Raw genomic sequence first — 19,751 nt, 5'->3', positions numbered from 1 at the left:
CAGCAGTGCAAAGACATTGAACTAAAATCCTACTTCTGAATCAATACAAATGTATTTGAAGGCTGGTATTCATATACCCATGTATAGTAAATCAGACTTAGCTTAGTGAAAATGTTTATTGATGTGCATTGACTTTGTTCAGACTGAAGAAAAATAACCATTAAGATAGGAATTGCTGGGAGGCTTTGCGGAGAGAGGAAGTTCCATACTTGTGGATCAAGGCCACTGCTTCATTCTTTAGGTGATCAGGAACAAGATCGGAACTCTTACTCAAATAGAGCAGAACTAAGCAGCACTCCAGAACATCTGGGTATGGATATTTCTGAAATAAAATAAAATATTTTAAAGAATGGCATCAGGAAAAAGTTCAGTAAAAAAGTATGAGGGTGTCTTACTTTGACATGTTCTGGGATGTCAGCCAACTCTTTGTGGTGCTCAGAAACCATGGCAATCAAGCAGGGTAGAGATTCAGTGTCAGCTCTGAAAAACAATCATAACTTACATCAACTAACAAATTATTGCAGTTATCTTTATCGTCTAAACAGCTAACTAATGTCCAAAGACACAATGAGAAAAAATATGCTGTACCCTTGTCCTGCATCAGTGGACTCTTGGCTGTCTGTTGGAGTGGAGCCCTGGGCCGAGGTGGGCTTTTCAGTCCGTCCCTCCCCATGGCTGGCTTTAGTCTCCTGGGTTTGGCTGTGCTGGTGCACCATGGAGGCCAGTCTCTGCTGGATCTTTGCTATAGCCCTCTGTGTGGCCTGGCAGGTTGCGTGGGGCTCAGACAGCAGCACCTGGCAAGCGTTCACACACACTCCCATCTTCACATCTCCATTCTGAGCGCTCACACACCATCCCATCCCATCTCCATTTGGAGTGTCAGTAACGTGGCCGTCTAATCCATTGATGTGGTTCTCGCTGGCTGAGTGCAGTCCATCAGTCATGTCTCTCTGAGCTCCTGCTGTGTTAGTGCTGAGGCTCCACCACATGTGGTAGAGGTCCTGGTAACACACAAACGCCTCCAGGCTCCGAGCTGCAGCCAAGGCCTTCTCATCCGAGGGGTCCACCATCTTTTTGTGTTCTGAGATGGAGTCGATACCTGGCAGAGAAAGAGTAGAATTAATATGAGAATTTCACATTGGTTTAAAGGATGCATTTATTTCGTACATTTGAAAGACGAGGACCATACAGTGTTAGTGTCCACACTTCCAGTGATATTGAGTACTGTAGGCACAGGTTGTCACCAGGCTGTGCACATTTTTTTTTTAAAGTGCAACTGCAGTTAAAGGGTTGGGCCTTTTTTCCTGGAATGGACTAATTCACACAGATTAAAAGTATAACAGTACATTTTATCAAACGTGAGGCCTCTTGTGAATGTTATTGATAATCAACTAGGCTTATCATTGTTTAGCTGTTTTACCATTCTTGTTATCAACACAATTTTGCTGAGATGGGCTAGTACTTTCCAGTAAATGCCATTACAGTAAATCCTTATAGCTCTCTTTTCAGTTCTCTCTCAGACATGGGAAATAAGAGCACATGGGTATAAATAAAAGTATTGCCAAGACTTGAACACAAACAGAACCTCCTATAGTCAGAGACTCAGACATTTATCTGTGTTCTCCTGTTGATGATCCCCCTCTACTGATGTTTTCAATATATAACACGTAGACAGACTTACAACTCATTTCACTTCACTGCCTCAACTTGCACAAGCAGTACAGGAGGACAGGCATGCAGTGGCCAGAACTGGCTTTGAAACAGAAGCCATTGCCATAAGCTGCAAAGAAATAAGGGACCGATGTGACCAACATGAAGATGGGCTGTATTACCTGAACACAGCAAGTGGGATGATATACCAGACCTTCAGTGATATGACCACCACTGGCAGCTGGACACTTGTGGCGAGCATGCACGAGAACAACATTTACGGGAAGTGCGAGGTAGGCAACCGCTGGTCCAGCCAGCAGGGTAGGCAACCGCTGGTCCAGCCAGCAGGGTAGGCAACCGCTGGTCCAGCCAGCAGGGCAGCAACCCTAGGGTTTGGCCGTCATTGTAAATAAGAATGTTAACGGACTTTCTTAGTTAAATAAAATAAAAACAAACCGCCCAGACGGAGAGGGGAACTGGGCCACTTTTGGAACACCAGAGGGCGCAAGCGCCAACAACTTCCAAGAGCCCTGGGTATTATGACACCATGGCTGAGGACATGTCAGTGAAGCAGGTCCCTAACAACTCCTATGGAATACTGGAACCTGGCCTCCATCCTGCTCTACCACACAGAGACACTTCCTCACCCTTCAAAAGGGAAACCAACTCTTCAAGTGTTACCCGGTGATATACAATGTAGGGTCTTGCAACAGAGGACCAGTCATTCTTATTTACAACCACAGACACACCAGAGACTTTTATGGACCCAAGCCAAGAAATTAGTTTAAGCCTGGCGTCATCACATTCAGAGCGATCAATAATGAACGAGCAGCCATGGCCATCTGCTCTGGCTGCAACTCTGAACACTACGGTATTGGAGGAGGTGGACACTTCCCTGGGGCCGCTCCTATACTAGGATGTCCATTGACTGGGATGTCCATGCACACGGCACAGGCTGGAGTGCATCTAAGGAGATCTCTGAAGCTGCCATGCCTCTTCCACCATTAAAATCCATATTAAACATGTCATCAATGCATTATATTACAGTAAAACAATGTTTAACTTACTAACCATTCTGTGCCACCAACTGTATAAGATTGGTTTATGGATTTTGTATAAGACTGAAGAGAATGGCTGTTGTATGAAAAAAAAAAATACCTGTTAACATTATATGTATTGGGCATTGCTCTATGGTAGCATTTCTAAATTGAAGGTACTGTACAAATACAGTATATGTGCACAAAATAATCCATTGTATAAATTTATATTCTTATGTGTCAGTGTGTAATCCTTGCCATGGATAATAAAGATGGGTAAACTAAGATGTTGAGTCACCTTGAGGAAACAACAGCCTACAGGTCTCTGACATCAGCAAGAAGTGACCCGCCTCATTCCCTCTGGCCACGCCCTGCAACAGCTTCTCTAGGGCTGCCCCCCAGTCACCTAGCAACCAGCTCACTGCACCCAGGGTCAGGTCAAGGGACACCTGGATCAGAAGCTGGAGGGGGACAAGAGCATTTACAGTGGGTTCAGATGAAAACACAGGCAGAGGCACCACTGTCTACAGAGTAGATCGTCTCCTAAATGTCTACAAACTTACATTTTCAGATTAAGATCTATCAATATCTCTCCATCCCATCAGCAGAATAATTTCACCCCAGCCCAGCCTCTGTCCACTGATGGCCTACCTGTTTCATAGGAACGTTAGGTGTTGTTTGAGGATTCTCTATAGCCTTCAGTTGTTGGTGAAGAGCTTTGAGTATCTCTGGGTTGCTGGGGGAGACAGCAAACCCTCTCTCCCACACAGCCCTCAGGGTAGCCAGGAAGCCATCTTGATTCTTACAAGGAGCAGACCAGGGATGGATGGAGGAACAGGTCCAAGTCACTATGTCGGTCCCTGTTAGACTCACAGTGAGCAGCTCAATAGTGCAGTAATGTAACCGGTGGGCCTATAGCAGAGGGGGACAGTATAGATAAAGCATGAAAATCAACACGCAACTCTTATCTGACCATCATCTATAGCTAATCAATGGGACTATATATAGCATCTTCATCTATAAGCATCTTCATCTATAAGCATCGGCCAATTCAGGGCAACTTACCAATAGGCTCTCATGTGTGCTGAGGAGTTGCTGTGCTCCCAGCCAATCCTGAGAGGACGCCAGGTCTTTGGCACATCTCAGGGAGAGTGAATAGGACAGGTCGCTTTCGCCGGCGATCCTCGCCAGACTGGCGGCCGTCTTCAGTGAGACAGGGTCGTTTTTCTTGGCGATGACTTTGGCTGCGTCGAAGCTGGAGTCCACGGCGAGATAACTGAGTGATAAATACACAGCGAGTTCCTTTAGCATCAAGTCGGCTATTTAGAGGAACCAGATTTTACTCTACCTGCTTTGCACAGTGCACTTTTACACCAAGACGCAGTTTTATTAATGAAAATAGGTAAAGGTTAGTCTTAATTACCATTTAGCAGCAGTAGACAAGTGGCCGTCTTTCTCCAGCACGGCTGCCCAGGTGGTGTAGAGCTTCTTGAGCACAGGGTCATCTGGCTGCAGCCTAGCCTTGGCCAGGGCTATGGCCTCCCTGAGAAAGCACAAACATTTCACTCACAGCTTAAGAGATTACAATGATCACTCCCATTGATAGGTCAGTCACAGGTAGCACAATCTAAAACCCTACCACTTAGAAGTTACTCTAATGGATCCTCCTACAACACTAACTTTTTTATTCTTTATTTCATCATTTATGTGTAAAATAAACAGACGAACGTGTGTGTGTCTGCTGAATGACCTGTAGAGCTGGTGGGACTTGAGGAGGTCGATGGCCTCGTAGACCTTGTTGATGGAGAGAAGATGGGAGGCAGCCTTGAGGAACTGCTCCTGAAGACACAGCTGCTTCACATAGACCTCCACGGTCGTCAGCCACACCTGGTAACCAGCTGAGAGGGTTTCACAAGTGTTATTACACACCTGCATGCATCCATTCATACAGTACTTCACCATGTCAAAGAGCAAGAGAACAAAAAAATTATACTAATCAAAAACTAACAAATTGACTAGTTGGTTGTTGAATCAGAACAACTTAATATTCGAAAAATGCATTCTAAAATGGAATAAATAAAGAAATAAAACCATTTTACAATTAAAATTACTTACCCATAGGTGCAACTGAGAGCAGGTGATCACTCAACTCTCCTTTCTCAGTGGCCACCTGCAGAGCTCCAGCGATGTCACCTTTCCATAGTCTCAGGTACACCGCAGACTCATAGTGACCTGCCTCCACATGGCCCTCCTCTACAGGATTCAAAGGGACACCACAACATAAGAAGAATGGAAGTGATTTGTCAGTCACCTTTTATCCGCACACACACACACGCACAGTGCAGTCGGAAAGTATTCAGTCCCTTTCACTTTATCAACATTTTGTTACGTTACAGCTGTATTCTAAAATGGATTAAAGAAATGTACATCTACACACAACACACCCCACAATGACAAAGCGGAAACAGGTTTAGAAATTTAACATTTATTACAACAAAAAATACAGAAATATTTTATTTACATAAATATTCAGATCCATTACTCAGTACTTTGTTGAAGCACCTTTGGCAGCGATCACAGCCTTCAGTGTTCTTGAGTATGACGCTACAAGCTTTGTACACCTGTATTTGGGGATCCCATTTTTCTCTGCAGATCCTGGGTAGCGTCACTGCACAGCTATTTCCAGGTCTCTCCAGAGATGCTCAATTGGGTTCATGTCTTGGCTCTGGCTGGGCCACTGAAGGACATTTAGAGACTTGTCCCGAAGAAACTCATGCATTGTCTTGGCTGTGTTTATTTATTTATTTTATTTAACCAGGTAGGCTAGTTGAGAACAAGTTCTCATTTACAATTGCGACCTGGCCAAAATATAGCAAAGCAGTTCGACACATACAACAACACAGAGTTACACATGGAATAAACAAACATACAGTCAATTATACAATAGAAAAAGTCTATCTACAGTGTGTGCAAATGAGGTAAGATAAGGGAGTTAAGGCAATAAATAGGCCATGGTGGCGAAGTAATTACAATATACCAATTAAACACAGGAGGGATAGATGTGCAAGTAGAGATACTGGGGTGCAAAGGAGCAAGATATATAAATAACAGTATTGAGGTGAGGTAGTTGGATGGGATATTTACAGATGGGCTATGTATAGGTGCAGTGACCTGTGAGCTGCTCTGACAGCTGGTGCTTAAAGCTAGTGAGGGAGATATGAGTCTCCAGCTTCAGTGATTTTTGCAGTTCGTTCCAGTCATTGGCAGCAAAGAACTGGAAGGAAAGGCAGCCAAATGAGGAATTGGCTTTGGGGGTGACCAGTGAGATATACCTGCTGGAGCGCATGCTAAGAGTGGGTGCTGCTATGGTGACCAGTGAGGTGAGATAGGGCGGAGCTTTACCTAGCAAAGACTTGTAGATGACATGGAGCAAATGGGTTTGGCGACGAGTTTGAAGCGAGGGCCAGCCAACGAGTGTACAGGTTGCAGTGGTGGGTAGTATATGTGACTTTGGTGACTAAACGGATGGCACTGTGAAAGACTGCATCCAATTTGTTGAGTAGACTGTTGGAGGCTATTTTGTAAATTACGTCGCCGAAGTCGAGTATCGGTAGGGTGGTCCGTTTTATGAGGGTATGTTTGGCAGCATTAGTGAAGGATGCTTTGTTGCGAAATAGGAAGCCGATTCTAGATTTAACTTTGGATTGGGGATGCTTAATGTGAGTCTGGAATGAGAGTTTACAATCTAAGCAGACGCCTAGGTATTTGTAGTTGTCAGAACCGTCCAGAGTAGTGATGCTGGACGGACGGGCGGGCAGGTGCAGGCAGCGAACGGTCGAAGAGCATGCACTTAGTTTTACTTGCGTTTAAGAGCAGTTGGAGGCCACGGAAGGAGAGTTGTATGGCATTGAAGCTCATCTGAAGGTTAGTTAACACGGTGTACAAAGAAGGGCCAGAAGTATACAGAATGTTGTCGTCTGCGTAGAGGTGGATCAGAGAATCACCAGAAGCAAGAGCGACATCATTGATGTATACAGAGAAGAGAGTCGACACGAGAATTGAACCCTCCCCCATAGAGACTGCCAGAGGTCCGGACAACAGGCCCTCCGATTTGACACACTGAACTCTATCTGAGATGTAGTTAGTGAACCAGGCGAGGTAGTAATTTGAGAAACCAAGGCTGTTGAGTCTGCCGATAAGAATGTGGTGATTGACAGAGTCGAAAGCCTTGGCCAGGTCGATGAATACAGCTGCACAGTAATGTCTCTTATTGATGGCGGTTATGATATCGTTTAGGACCTTGAGCGTGGCTGAGGTGCACCCATGACCAGCTCTGAAAACAGATTGCATAGAGAAGGTACGGTGGGATTCGAAATGGTGGGTGATCTGTTAACTTTCGTAAACCTTAGAAAGGCAGGGTAGGATAGATATAGGTCTGTAGCAGTTTGGGTCTAGAGTGTTACCCCCTTTGAAGAGGGGGATGACTGTGGCAGCTTTCCAATCTTTGGGAATCTCAGACAATACGAAAGAGGTTGAACAGGCTAGTAAATAGGGGTTGCAACAATTTTGCCAGATCATTTTAGAAAGAGAGGGTCCAGATTGTCTAGCCTGGCTGATTTGTAGGGGTCCAGATTTTGCAGCTCTTTCAGAACATCAGCTATCTGGACTTGGGTGAAGGAGAAATGGGGAGGCTTGGGCGAGTTGCTGTGGGGGGTTGCAGGGCAGTTGACTGGGATAGGGGTAGCCAGGTGTAAAGCATGGCCAGCCGTAGAAAAATGCTTATTGAAATGTTCAACTATAGTGGATTTATCGGTGGTGACAATGTTTCCTAGCCTCAGTGCAGTGGGCAGCTGGGAGGAGGGGCTCTTATTATCCATGGACTTTACAGTGTCACAGATCTTTTTTGAGTTTGTGCTACAGGATGCACATTTCTAGCCTCAGTGTGCTTAGGGTCGTTGTCCTGTTGGAAGATGAATCTTCACCCCAGTCTGACGTCGAGTGCTCTGGAGCCGGTTTTCATCAAGGATCTCTCTGTACTTTACTCTGTTCATCTTTGCCTCGGTCCTGACTAGTATCCTTGTCCCTGATGCTGAAACACATCTACATAGCATGATGCTTCCATCACCATGCTTCATCGTAGAGATGGTGCCGGGTTTCCTCCAGATATGACGCTTGGCATTCAGGTCAAAGAGTTCAATGTTGGTTTCAACAGACCAGATTATCTTGTTTCTCATGGTCTGAGTTTCTTCAGGTGCCTTTTGGCAAACTCCAAGCAGGCTGTCTTCTACTGAGGAGTGCCTTCTACTGAGGAGTGCCTTCCGTCTGGCCACTCTACCATAAAGGACTGATTGGTGAAGTGCTGCAGAGATGGGTGTCCTTCTGGAATGTTCCCCCTTCTCCACAGAGGAACTCTGGAGCTCTATCAGAGTGACGATCGGGTTCTTGGTCACCTCCTGACCAAGGCCCTTCTCCCCTGATTGCTCAGTTTGGCCAGACAAGCAGCTCTAGGAAGAGTCATGGTGTTTCCAAACTTCTTCCATTTAAGAATGATGGAGGGCACTGTGTCCTTGGGGACCTTCAACGCTGCAGATATTATTTGGTACCCTAACCCAGGTCTGTGCCTCGACACAATCCTATCTTGGAGCTCTACCGACAATTCCTTCGACCTGATGGCTTGGTTTTTACTCTTGACATGTACCGTCAACTGTGGGACGTTATACAGACAGGTGTAACGTAACAAAATGTTGAAGGAAAGGGGTCTGAATATTTTCCAAATGCACTGTATATACAGTAAGGTTTATAGACACCCTTTCAAATGAGGGGAATTGGCCATTTCATCCACACCAGTTGTCCACATACTCTATGGTCATGTAGTGTGTGTGAAATATACACACACACATACATACACACAGTACCAGTCATAAGTTTGGACACCTACTCATTCAAGGGTTTTTCTTTATTTTTACTATTTTCTACATTGTAGAATAATAGTGAACACATCGAAACTATGAAATAACACATATGGAATCAGGTAGTAACCTCCCCCCAAAAAGTGTTAAATCTAACTATATTTTTCATTTGAGATTCTTCAAAGAAGCCACCCTTTGCCTTGACAGCTTTGGACACTTGGCATTGTCTTAACCAAATTCATGAGGTAGCCACCTGGAATGCATTTCAATTAACAGGTGTGCCTTGTTAAAAGTTAATTTGTGAAATGTATGTCCTTCTTAATGCGTTTGAGCCAATCAGTTGTGTTGTGACAAGGTAGGGATGATATACAGAACATAGCCCTATTTAGTAAAATACCAAGTCCACAGTATGGCAATAACAGCTCAAATAAGCAAAGAGAAATGACAGTCCATCATTACTTCAAGACATGAAGGTCAGTCACTGCGGAACACTTCAAGAGTTTTGTAAGTTTCAAGTGCAGTCGCAAAAACCATCAAGCGCTATGATAAAACTGGCTCTCATGAGGACTGCCACAGGAAAGGAAGACCCAGAGTTACCACTGCTGCAGACATTACCAGTCTAAGAAATTGCAGCCCAAATACATTCTTCAGAGTTCAAGTAACCTTCACATCAACTGTTCAGAGGAAACTGCGTGAATCAGGCCTTCATGATCGATCACTGCAAAGAAACCACTACTAAAGGACACCAATAAGAAGAAGAGACTTGCTTGGGCCAAGAAACACGAGAAATGGAAATTAGACCGGTGGAAATCTGTCATTTGGTCTGATGAGTCTTTGTGAGACGCAGAGTAGGTGAACGAATGATAGCCGCATGTGTGGTTCCAAACGTGAAGCATGGAAGTGGAGGTGTGATGGTGTGCTTTGCTTTTGGGATTTATTTCCAATTCAAGGCACACAACCAGCATGGCTACCACAGCATTCTGCAGCGATATGCCATCGCATCTGGTTTGCGATTAGTGGAACTATCACTTGTTTTTCAACAGGACAAAGATCCAACACTCCCCCAGGCTGTGTAAGGGCTATTTGACCAAGAAGGAGAGTTATGGAGTGCTGCATCAGATGACCTGGCCTCCAGTCACCCACCTCAACCCAATTGAGATGGTTTGGGATGAGTTGGAACGCAGAGCGAAGGAAAAGCAGCCAACAAGTGCTCAGCATGTGGGAACTCCTTCAAGACTGTTGGAAAAGCATTCAAGGTGAAGCTGGTTGAGAGAATGCCAAGAGTGTGTAAAGCTGTCATCAATGCAAAGGGTGTCTAATTCGAAGATTCTAAAATAAATTTTGATTAGTTAAAAAAAAGAAGAAAAAAAAGTGGGTTACTTCATGTTATTTCATAGTTTTGATGTCTTCATTCTTATTGTACAATGTAGAATATAGTAAAAATACAGAAAAACCCTGGAATGAGTAGGTGTCCAAACTTTTGACTGGTACTGTATATACACACATACATGTATACACAGACACATAGAGAAAGCATTATAACACATGTATATGTATTATGAAAGTGTTATAATAAGTGCTATTAAAGTGTTAAAAAGTATGTAATCGTTATGAACGTGTAATAACAATCATATAATACAACATAAGATAGTGTACTCACCCTCCTCTTGGAACATCCTATAGAGGGCATCTCTGTCTGCGAACAGACCCAGTTGGATGTGATCTCCCAGGCCTGGGACACAGTGGGCTGGAGAGGCTGAGGATAGACAGGGATGGACAAAGACAGGGTCAGAGTCAAACGCTGCTCTATGGTGGACAGAAAAAAAATGACCACTTATCTTTCTGGACCATGTCTCATGAATCTTATGATGCAGACTTAAATAAAGACAAATCCTGGTGCTTTTTTTTATCCCGGTGCCTACACAGGAAAATGTAGTCAGGAAACAATAGTTGAGTACTTGTTCATTGTTTTGGTCAGGGTACCCCAACTGGGGTTTATTTGGCCCCCTAAATTCTGAGCAAAAAAACAGACTAAAAACATCAGGAAATCAGCGCCAAGTGATTTTAATTTAAGAAATCTGTTCCTATATATATATATATTTATTTATTTTTCCCTACGCATAATAGAGAGACACGTGATTGTATACAAATGTAAGTGAGGTTTGAAATGATTACCTTTTAGTCAAAAATAATTTAGTCAAAAATAACTGTTTGGGCTTCTTGCAGTCAATTTGCAGTCTACCACCTATTTGTAATTATGTTCTGGCCCCCCGACCCCCAAATAAATCGTCCCACAGTTGAATCTAGCTGATGATCCCTGATATAGGTCCTCAAAAGGTGTAGCTACTGGGCTACATGTCTAATCTTGTAGTATAATCCAGATAAGGATGGATTGAGTCTCACCCTCAGAGTGCCTGACTGTTGCCAGGTTGAGACAGTCCTGCTGGAGGTCTTCTCTGGGGCGGTGGTCCATGGAGGTACTGAGGGGCAGCATGGAGCGAGGTTTCCTCTTCTTCAGAGTCACCTCTGGAGGAAAGACAGACCACAAGAGGGGTTGGAGTGGATGGAGACGGATACTTACACTTGTCATTTAATAAAGGGCCCTATGTTTTTCTTGGTTAGTTCACGTGGTTAGGAAAAACTCTGTGCCCTATGAACAATTTCTTTGTGTATTTTGATAGGATTCCATACAGTACCTGTTTTCTCCACTTTTTTTATTTCTTTCTTTACAGTGAGTAAGGATTTCCCTCCATTTTGCACTTTCTCCATCACAGGTCTGTCCATCTGATTACTGGATGAAGAGACTAAAATAAAAAGAGTAGTATGTGTGAGCTGTATGATATTGTCATTATTTACAGATTGCATATGGCAGATGCAATTGAAGGAGATGACTGGATTGAGACAGACTGAATGTAATAGTAGATTGGACATGACTGCAGTGCTACCTGTCACTGAGGAGATGCTAGTGGTCTCGCTCCCCTCCTCCTCCTCGTTGTCAGATGGTCTTTCTCCTGGTGCCGGGGACGCCCCTCCTTTATTCCCCTCTCCAATTAGAGACAAGCTCTCCTCCGCCTTTGTTCCTCCTTTCCCAGTTGCCTTCTTCTTCTTCTTGGCCTTTAACTTGGCCTTAACTTGGTCAAGTGTCTTTTTCGCTAAGAAGAGAAATACATTTTTACCTTTGTATTATCATTAGAACAATATACAATTCATTGCACTCTAAGTGTTATGGATCTTTACAATCAAATATATGAAAATTATCAAATGTTGACCATTTACACAACCAGCAACATTCTAAAAAGCAACGTTGTGAATAAAACTAGAAATAAAAAAGATGTTGTTACTTTTGGGGGGCTTGGTGAATTCCTGCTTGGACACAGCCCACTCCTGCACAGTGAAGTCATCTGCTCCTGTCCAGACCATGTCCGGGTCCACAGGAGACCACTGGACACACAGCAGCCGGCCCCTGTGACCCCTGTAGTTGCACAGCCCCTCCTCCTTCTGCACGTCCCACACCTGGGGACCATATAGATTTAATTTGCTATAAATGGCACAGGTACAGCCAACTAGCACTAGCAAACGCTACCTAGCAAACGCCACCTAGCAACAACAAAAAAGAAACGATACTTGGAGTCCATGTATCAATATAATAAAATCGATCAAAATAATATTGCGACATGCAACTATATCAATTTTCCCTCCATCACTATATAGAACCACATGGAAGAAAACAGTAGGCACTAGTAAAAGGTGTAAAGGCTGGGTCCGTGTAGCTGTCGTTAGGTAAATAACACATTGGGACGGACCTGTGCTGTACCGTCGTAACAGACGGTGACCAGTCTCCCGTCGTGGTGGGGGCTCCAGGCCAGGCCAGTGATCTTGGCTGTGTGACCCGCCAGGCTCCGATACGCCTCGGTCATCACAACGGGAATCTCTGGAGGAGTCTCTGAACAAGGACAAAGAAAAACAGTGACCACTTCAAAATACTGTGAAATTAACCAGAAATGGCTAACTCCTGCATAGCAAAAACATCTTCCAAGGCCATTGGTTATCATAGCTACTGTTCACAATGGAGACCTCCGCTGGCCTACTGCTGTCTCTACATCCCATATTACCCTCACTGCATCATACCTTGAGATATGCACACTTGTCTTTCACACAGATCTGACAACATATCAATAGAATATTTAAGTTAAACACTCAGATCTCAAAATAAGATTCAGCTCTTAGAATACACCCCTGGGGAACTCTCCTCACCTATGACAGTGCGGAGGTCGTGGACATAGACCAAGGCATTGCTGGACCCAGAGGCCAGGAGGTACTGCAGCTCGGGCAGGGAACTGTGGTCATGGTGCCAGCGCAGCACGTTGATGATCTTATGGTGCTGCTGGATGGTACACAGCAGCTTGAGAGTCGGAGCCTGGTATACCTCTACAGACCTGAAAGAGACAAAGCCAGGAAATACAGTTAGTCAGTTTCAAGCACTTTGTGACCTACTGTAAATGGATACATAAATAAAATCTACCACATTACAGTAAATGCATCATTACAGCTGTAGTCTTATTTTAGATAGGCACTCAATCATTCTAGACCACAGTTGGTTCCAGGCAATTCTCCAGGCCTATATACACAGTTTAAGGGAATGAGAGGACTCACCCGTCCTCATTGCCGATGGCCACAACTTTACCATCTGGTTTCCAGCTGAGATCTGTGTGGGGTGACAGCTTGTGCTGCAGAAAATAGAACATGACCTTCAAAACCTATTCGAATTACCAACATTATATTCAATTGCACATCGCCACATGCAGTGATTGGGTAAAATACTTTTAATTAAGTAGAGGATTCTGCTGAAAAGGAAATGCATAAATGTAGATAGCCTTTCCATCTCACCTTGATGCTGTTGGTGTCCTTGATGACCCTGTCAATGTCTGTGGCCTCTCCCGCCAGTTTCCAGGGGTCATGCTGTAGGATGATGCCCTCTCCAGCACAGCTATACAGGCTGTAGGACAGACGGTCTCCTGTTCCACCTGGATGACACGCTGACTGTTATACACTGTTCCAGCACCCCCTTGTCTTGCTTATTCACACACAATCATACTCATCCAGCGTATATTATGGTATATTATCTGATGGTTGCAGAGTCTGACAACACTAATCAGTTATTGATAACCCTCAAGACGTCACATCTCAATCTCAATGTCCACATGACATTCTGGAGCCTTTCCAACAGAAAGTGTCTAAACAAATTAACAGGTCTTTGTTGGTTTAGAAACCATCAGCAAATCTTTCTCACAGGAGCAATTATGTTTACTGCTTCAAAATACTGAATGACTGATACGGTAATCAAAATGTCATCTGCCGGCAGCTGGTAAAATGTACTTTCCACCATCTTCATTTCCCAATGAATGGCTCAGGGAGAGAGATAATTGTTTTCGCAACTCATTGAATTATGGAGTAAATTTAAAAAAGTGTCAAGAGATGCATGCTTTCTGCTGACTCATGGCTTTGGCACAACGTCCACTCAGAGAAGTTGCTGGGTCAGAGGGTGCTCAGCATACAGTACACACACACTTACACTTATTAAGTTAAGAGCTTACCAAATGACAGAGGAGGGACTGGGGGTCCCCAGGCTAATGTGTACACAGTCTTTTTGTGATAAGTGCTGGATACCTGAGGCGGCCTGGAAACAACACAATAAAGACCTTTCATTAACGTCATAACAGACATGAAATGTCATTATCTTGGTGAGAAGTGTTGATAATCACTAACAGTATGGATTTGATTAAACTGCCAACATACAGTATCTCAGATACTAGAGTTAAGAGAAAGTTGTAGATGAAGAGTTTTACTTGTTAGAGAAAGCATCGTAAATGCCAACTTTGCCGTCATCGGTTCCAAAAGCTAAGGATCCTTCTTTTGTTGGATGCCAGGACAGCTGTAATGAACAAATAATTGTCAAACACACACACGCTAGCCATATTCAGTTTTACCATAAACCATTAGTCAATAACTGATATCAATATGCCCTAAGAGTCTCTTACCGCTGTGACTTTGGACTTGATGCCCTGCCAGAAGGTCTTGGTGTCGTACTTGTTCTGGATTGAGAGGGTGCTCCACACGCGGATCATGCCGTCTCCCACCCCCAGGGCCAAGCAGCCTGTACCCACAGGAGAGAAGGCCAGGGTGTACACAAACCCCCCCAGGGTGGGAAGGGTCCAGCAGCAGTCCAACGACGACAGATCCCAGCATTTTATCTGGAATAATGATAAGAAGCAAATTTGTGAGAAATTCTGTAATCCTTCTCGGCACATATGCACGCTAAGTACTGCTCATAAACCGCATGTTTGATTGACCACTTATAGGGCACAATTTCACACCATACTCAAAATGTCACTGTTGTCAATAGACAGTCAGTAAATTGCTTGCTAAAGCTACATCGAGAGGGTTTAACCCTCATCTCACCTCTCTGTCCATTGAGGTGCTGAGCAGGAGCTCTCTGTTGTCCTCAACACACACTGAGCTCATGTTGAACACAATCCTGCTGTGGTTCTGGCCCTCTGAGGATGCTCCTAACAGGCTCCACTTCTGCTTGCCTCCCTTGGTGAGGTCCCACAAGATCAGCTCACCCCTTCACATACAGGGGGATGTTAGTACAGTCTGGGCAAAACGAATGATCAAAATAATTAAGTATTAGCGAGTTACCGACTAAAACATATTTATCACAATTAACTGTACCATCCTCAATTATGTTTTTATAGTTCATACCCAAAGCAGCTTGACACGACTTGCGTTGGCTTCCCCTTGGGCCAGTGCACAGTGAGCCAGAGTCTCTCCTTGACTGCAGGATCCACCCCTGTCCCTCGTCTCTTCAGGAACGGTAGCTTCATGGTCATCACACCTGACAGAGAGAGACATAATCATCTTTAACTCCAAGAGATGGGACCCTCTTAAAGAGCATACTGCACAAACTCTCAATAGTAGTATGATACGCAGATAAAGCTATGGAGGATGCAGGTTGTTAACTCAGTTAGGATATCGTCTCACCTTTGCCCTTCAGCGTGCTCCAGATTCTTATGGTTTGGTCCTTGCTCCCAGATGCAAGATAACACCCCTTTTCTTTGCCCTCGGTCATCCCATTGGTCGTTTCTGAAAATATTATTTTAATTATAAGTAACAAATTAAAGTGATTCACATAAGAATAATAAAACAGTAATAACACAGTAATAACAAAGAAACAAAAAGACAAGAGAAAGGACAATGAAAAAGAAAAGCTAATTAAACTCATACATTAAAAGAAACTGAAATCCTGATCTCCTCTGGCAGACCATTCCAAAGTCTAGGGGCCCTAAAGGGCAAAAGGTCTCTCTGTTTTCAACCTAGACTTTGGAATAGTCTGCCAGAGATGATCAGGATTTCAGTGTCTTTTAATGTATGAGTGCCTTGTCAACAGTGCCTTGCCAGAGGATCTCCGGCTGCTTCCTGATTCGTAGGGAGATAAAAGATCCGATATAGGATGAGGCTAAACCAAGCCTTAAACGCGTAGTACAATTTTCTATTATTTTCGAAGTGACAGGTAGGTAGCCAGCTAAGAGAAGCTAAAATAGGTGCAATGGTATGGTAATGGCTAAGAAATAGTGCTTCTTAAAAGCCAAGCTGCATTTTGAACTTACTATAGACGGAGTGATTTCTGACTGAGTTACAGTAATATAGGTGTGAGGAAATAAAAGCATGTATAACTTTCTCCAGATCAGTGACTGAAATAAAATACTTGACTTTAACTATATTTCTTAGATGAGCAGGACTGGACAACCTTCTTCACATGCAGCTCGAGGTTTAGGTCAGGGTAAAAAAAAAAGACACCAAGGTTTCTGGCCTTAGGCTTTGCATTGGTGGACAAAGGGGTAAAACGTATCTTAAAAACATTGATGACTAAAAAATAGATAGTTCTCTCATCATGCCACTTGTCACTGACTGAATACATTTAGGATGGCTCGGCACAGCATCTTTCATAACACACCACCTGTGTTGTCGTCTACTCTGCTGTAAAGCACCTCCTCATTGGGTAGTGGAGCCCATGCCAGGGCGTGGATCTCGTCGTCATGGCCACGGAGACGATGCACCACCTCACCTTTCTTACTGATGTCAATCAGCACAATCATGCCATCTTTGTACCTAAGAGAGATTAAGATACATAACCATATGTAATGTTTTCCTGGGAAGTAATTTGTCACTGGTATTTGCCGTTCGTGATGCATATCGATGGATGCTGTGAAATGTACTAGGGCTGACCCCAATTATTTAACGGGTCGATAGGCTGTTGGTCAACCTAGATTTTTTTGGTTATTTAATTAAATGTATTTATTACTTCAACCTAGATTTTTGTTGTTGTTGTCGAGCAGTAGAAAATATTAATATATATTAGTTTTTAATGGCACACGAGACACCCATCTTATTGACGCCCATCTCAGTGATCTAATCCATTGCGGAGGCTGTGGGATGGGACAGTCCAAGAAGGGGAATGTGGCTGCACAAGGCACATCTCTCTCCAGAATGCACTTTCCAGCCATTGTGCACATTCATTGTTTCATAACTTCATTGTGTGAACTGTTTGCGTTTTATTGTTAGTGTACATCAATTCCCCATTACATATATTGCCAGTAGTATATTTACCGTTAATTCCTAATCTACAATGTTTGTTTGGTTACTGTAATGTCTGTTAATGCATTAAATATATTATGACTCCAGTATTTTACTGTTCTCATTGTCAAAGTGGACACATTGTTTGCAGAGCGCACAACCTATGCTACACAAGAAACACATTTTGGTTAATTTCATTCCATTCATGAGTTTTGTAAATTTAGTCAGTCTTTTGTTTGGAGCGCTCCTGTCAATGTTGAGTAAGGACGTGCACCTGATTACGCTTTGAAGTAGGCCTATAGGCTACCTGGCCGGTGCACAAATGTAGGAATATAAATGTGCCCATTTGGGGATCTGAACATATTTCTGATTGCAAGGAGCTTCAGGCCGGAGCCAAGTTAATAGTTGATACAATCTTTGAAGTTCGTTGCAGACATGCCATGCCAATGTGACTTATAGGATATTTATATTTAAACTCAAGATATTTTCTACCTGCAGGCTGGAATGTTTTTATTTCTAAGCTTTATAGGCTATTTTTTTTTTACATAGTTGGCAATGGGAGTTACTTTTTGGGTTTGTATAATATTCATCGAATTTTGATTAACCACATGACAATGATGTTGAAATACCGAAGACGTTATTATAAATTCAATGAAACTTCCACGAAAATATGCATAAGAAAACCATAACTGGCCCACAGATCGATAGAAATTGTAAGATAAATTGGCATTCCACATGAGAAAGTTTGCAGACTCCTCGTGTAGCCTATTGCCAGCAACTTCAGGAGAGTAACGACAGAATTTGGGAAAGCCAGTAGGAGTGGGAGGATGGTCGGGACTCGTTACATTTTCTTCTTCTTCTGTTTATCTTGATCTCTAGCTCCCCTTTGAGTAATTTGTGTCTTATTTCATCAAACAGTGAGCTTAAAGCATCAGACAGCTCATTGCATTTATTGTTTATTTTATTAAAACACATAGGGTGTATATTTACATGGAAAAATACACGTTTTGAGCAGACGACTTTCGGTCGACCAAGATTTTTTTTAGTCGTGGACAGCCCTAAAATGTACACTTCTCAGCATAAGCAATTATTGTGCATGCATGCACCACTAGAGGTTAAATATCATACCCCACAGCAACATAGTGCCAGTTGTGAGGGGAGCAGGACAGGCAGAAGATATTCCTTGGTTCGGGGAAGAAGCTTTGAGATTCACCAGTGTTGTACTGGTAGCAGACCACAATGCCCTTCTCATCCCCTGACACCACAAGGTTCTTTTCCCCAGGGGACCAGTGGAGGGCTGTGATGGTGTTCTGTACACATAATAGACTTAGATACATTTTCTCATAGAAAAAAGTTTTTCAAAGTATTGTATCTTATACCTGGGAGAGAGAGACAATATGGAATCAACACTATTCAAAAAGGTCTCAGAGTGGAACTTACCTGGTGAGTTTTATGCTCCTTTACCAGGACCTTCTCATTTGTGTCCCAGAATTTAACAGTCCCATCATCAGAAGTACTGGCACAATTATGGCTTTGGCCGGCATGCTGGCAGAATGAGAAGCCAGACACTCTCTCTCTGTGGCCAACCAGTTCACCTGAAAGCAAGACAAATTAGAATTAGCCATGTTTATTTGATACATGTCCACTGACTGACTTCTAGAACACACAATGGCTAACATAAGAATAATAGGGTACTTACCAACAACTGTAGAGGATGATGCTGTAACGTCAACCAAATATATGGTGTTTTTAGCTCCAAACGCCAATAAACCCTTGTCATTCGTGTCACTGCATCGCGAAGAGTACCAGTTTGGAGAGGCTGGAAGAAGTCTCTCGTGCATTGTGAAAGGAGTAATCGACATTCAGAATCTAAATTGATATACAGTAAATCAAAACCTATTCACATCACTGGGGAATAAAGAACGATTCAAAAGCACATGTCTTATTCAAGTAGAGCGTTCATGCAGCATCATAAACAGAACGAAAGCCGTATGATTGACCCAATTGTCGTAAAGAGTACGGAACCAGAGAAGGGTTAAACTATGTCAGTATGCTTGCCTTTTTTTCCTTCGCATTTGATAAATACATTTTGTCTTATCAGCTCATATTTCTATATTATGCATTTTAATAATTGACTGTATATGAAGATTTTAACAATGATAAAACGAAACCACAACAAGAACAGTACAGTATGAAGATAGGCTAAACGCGAGCTGTGTTCGAATACTTATACCAACTGCACTAACCATACTATTTGTGACGCATTTGAGTATGTAGTATGCTTATTGGTTATATCATGGATATCGTACTAAATACGCCAGCATACGAAATATTCAAGCAGTGCACACTATGTACGTGCTTTTAGGGCCATAATGCTAACTCTTCAGAGAAGGGCGTGACTTCACAACGGTTTCAGATTTCAAGAAAATTGTGGAAAATATGCAGCCGAAGTCCGACGTTATCGGATACAATTTCATTGCTGACAATTATGACAAATGTTAAGAAAGGTTGAGCATTGTAA

The 19,751-nt window shown here is 43.1% G+C and overlaps 1 protein-coding gene across 2 annotated transcripts; it reads right to left on the bottom strand.

Moving 5' to 3' along the window:
- Positions 1-102: 102 nt before the first annotated feature.
- On the bottom strand, positions 103-19,393 carry gemin5 (gem (nuclear organelle) associated protein 5). Of its 2 annotated transcripts, none has more exons than XM_021618008.2 (28): positions 18,930-19,393; positions 18,671-18,825; positions 18,359-18,540; positions 16,611-16,765; positions 15,638-15,739; positions 15,359-15,491; positions 15,056-15,221; positions 14,635-14,847; positions 14,443-14,528; positions 14,191-14,273; positions 13,484-13,620; positions 13,250-13,323; positions 12,851-13,032; positions 12,400-12,539; positions 11,938-12,109; positions 11,542-11,748; positions 11,293-11,400; positions 11,000-11,122; positions 10,257-10,352; positions 4,803-4,940; positions 4,438-4,585; positions 4,111-4,230; positions 3,753-3,963; positions 3,339-3,599; positions 2,986-3,148; positions 589-1,099; positions 396-480; positions 103-322 (listed from the first exon to the last, which is right to left on the bottom strand). In XM_021618008.2, exons 1-28 carry the CDS (start codon positions 19,090-19,092, stop codon positions 161-163), a joined length of 4,476 nt encoding a protein of 1,491 aa, XP_021473683.2. In that variant the 5' UTR covers positions 19,093-19,393; the 3' UTR covers positions 103-160. The 2 variants fall into 2 exon arrangements, with proteins under 2 accessions (XP_021473683.2, XP_021473684.2); XM_021618009.2 differs by having other exon boundaries at positions 104-322; positions 16,614-16,765.
- Positions 19,394-19,751: the final 358 nt, after the last annotated feature.

Source organism: Oncorhynchus mykiss, chromosome 10 (assembly GCF_013265735.2).
Source record: "Oncorhynchus mykiss isolate Arlee chromosome 10, USDA_OmykA_1.1, whole genome shotgun sequence".
Classification (NCBI taxonomy): domain Eukaryota; kingdom Metazoa; phylum Chordata; class Actinopteri; order Salmoniformes; family Salmonidae; genus Oncorhynchus; species Oncorhynchus mykiss.
This window is presented reverse-complemented; position numbering and strand designations above follow the sequence as displayed.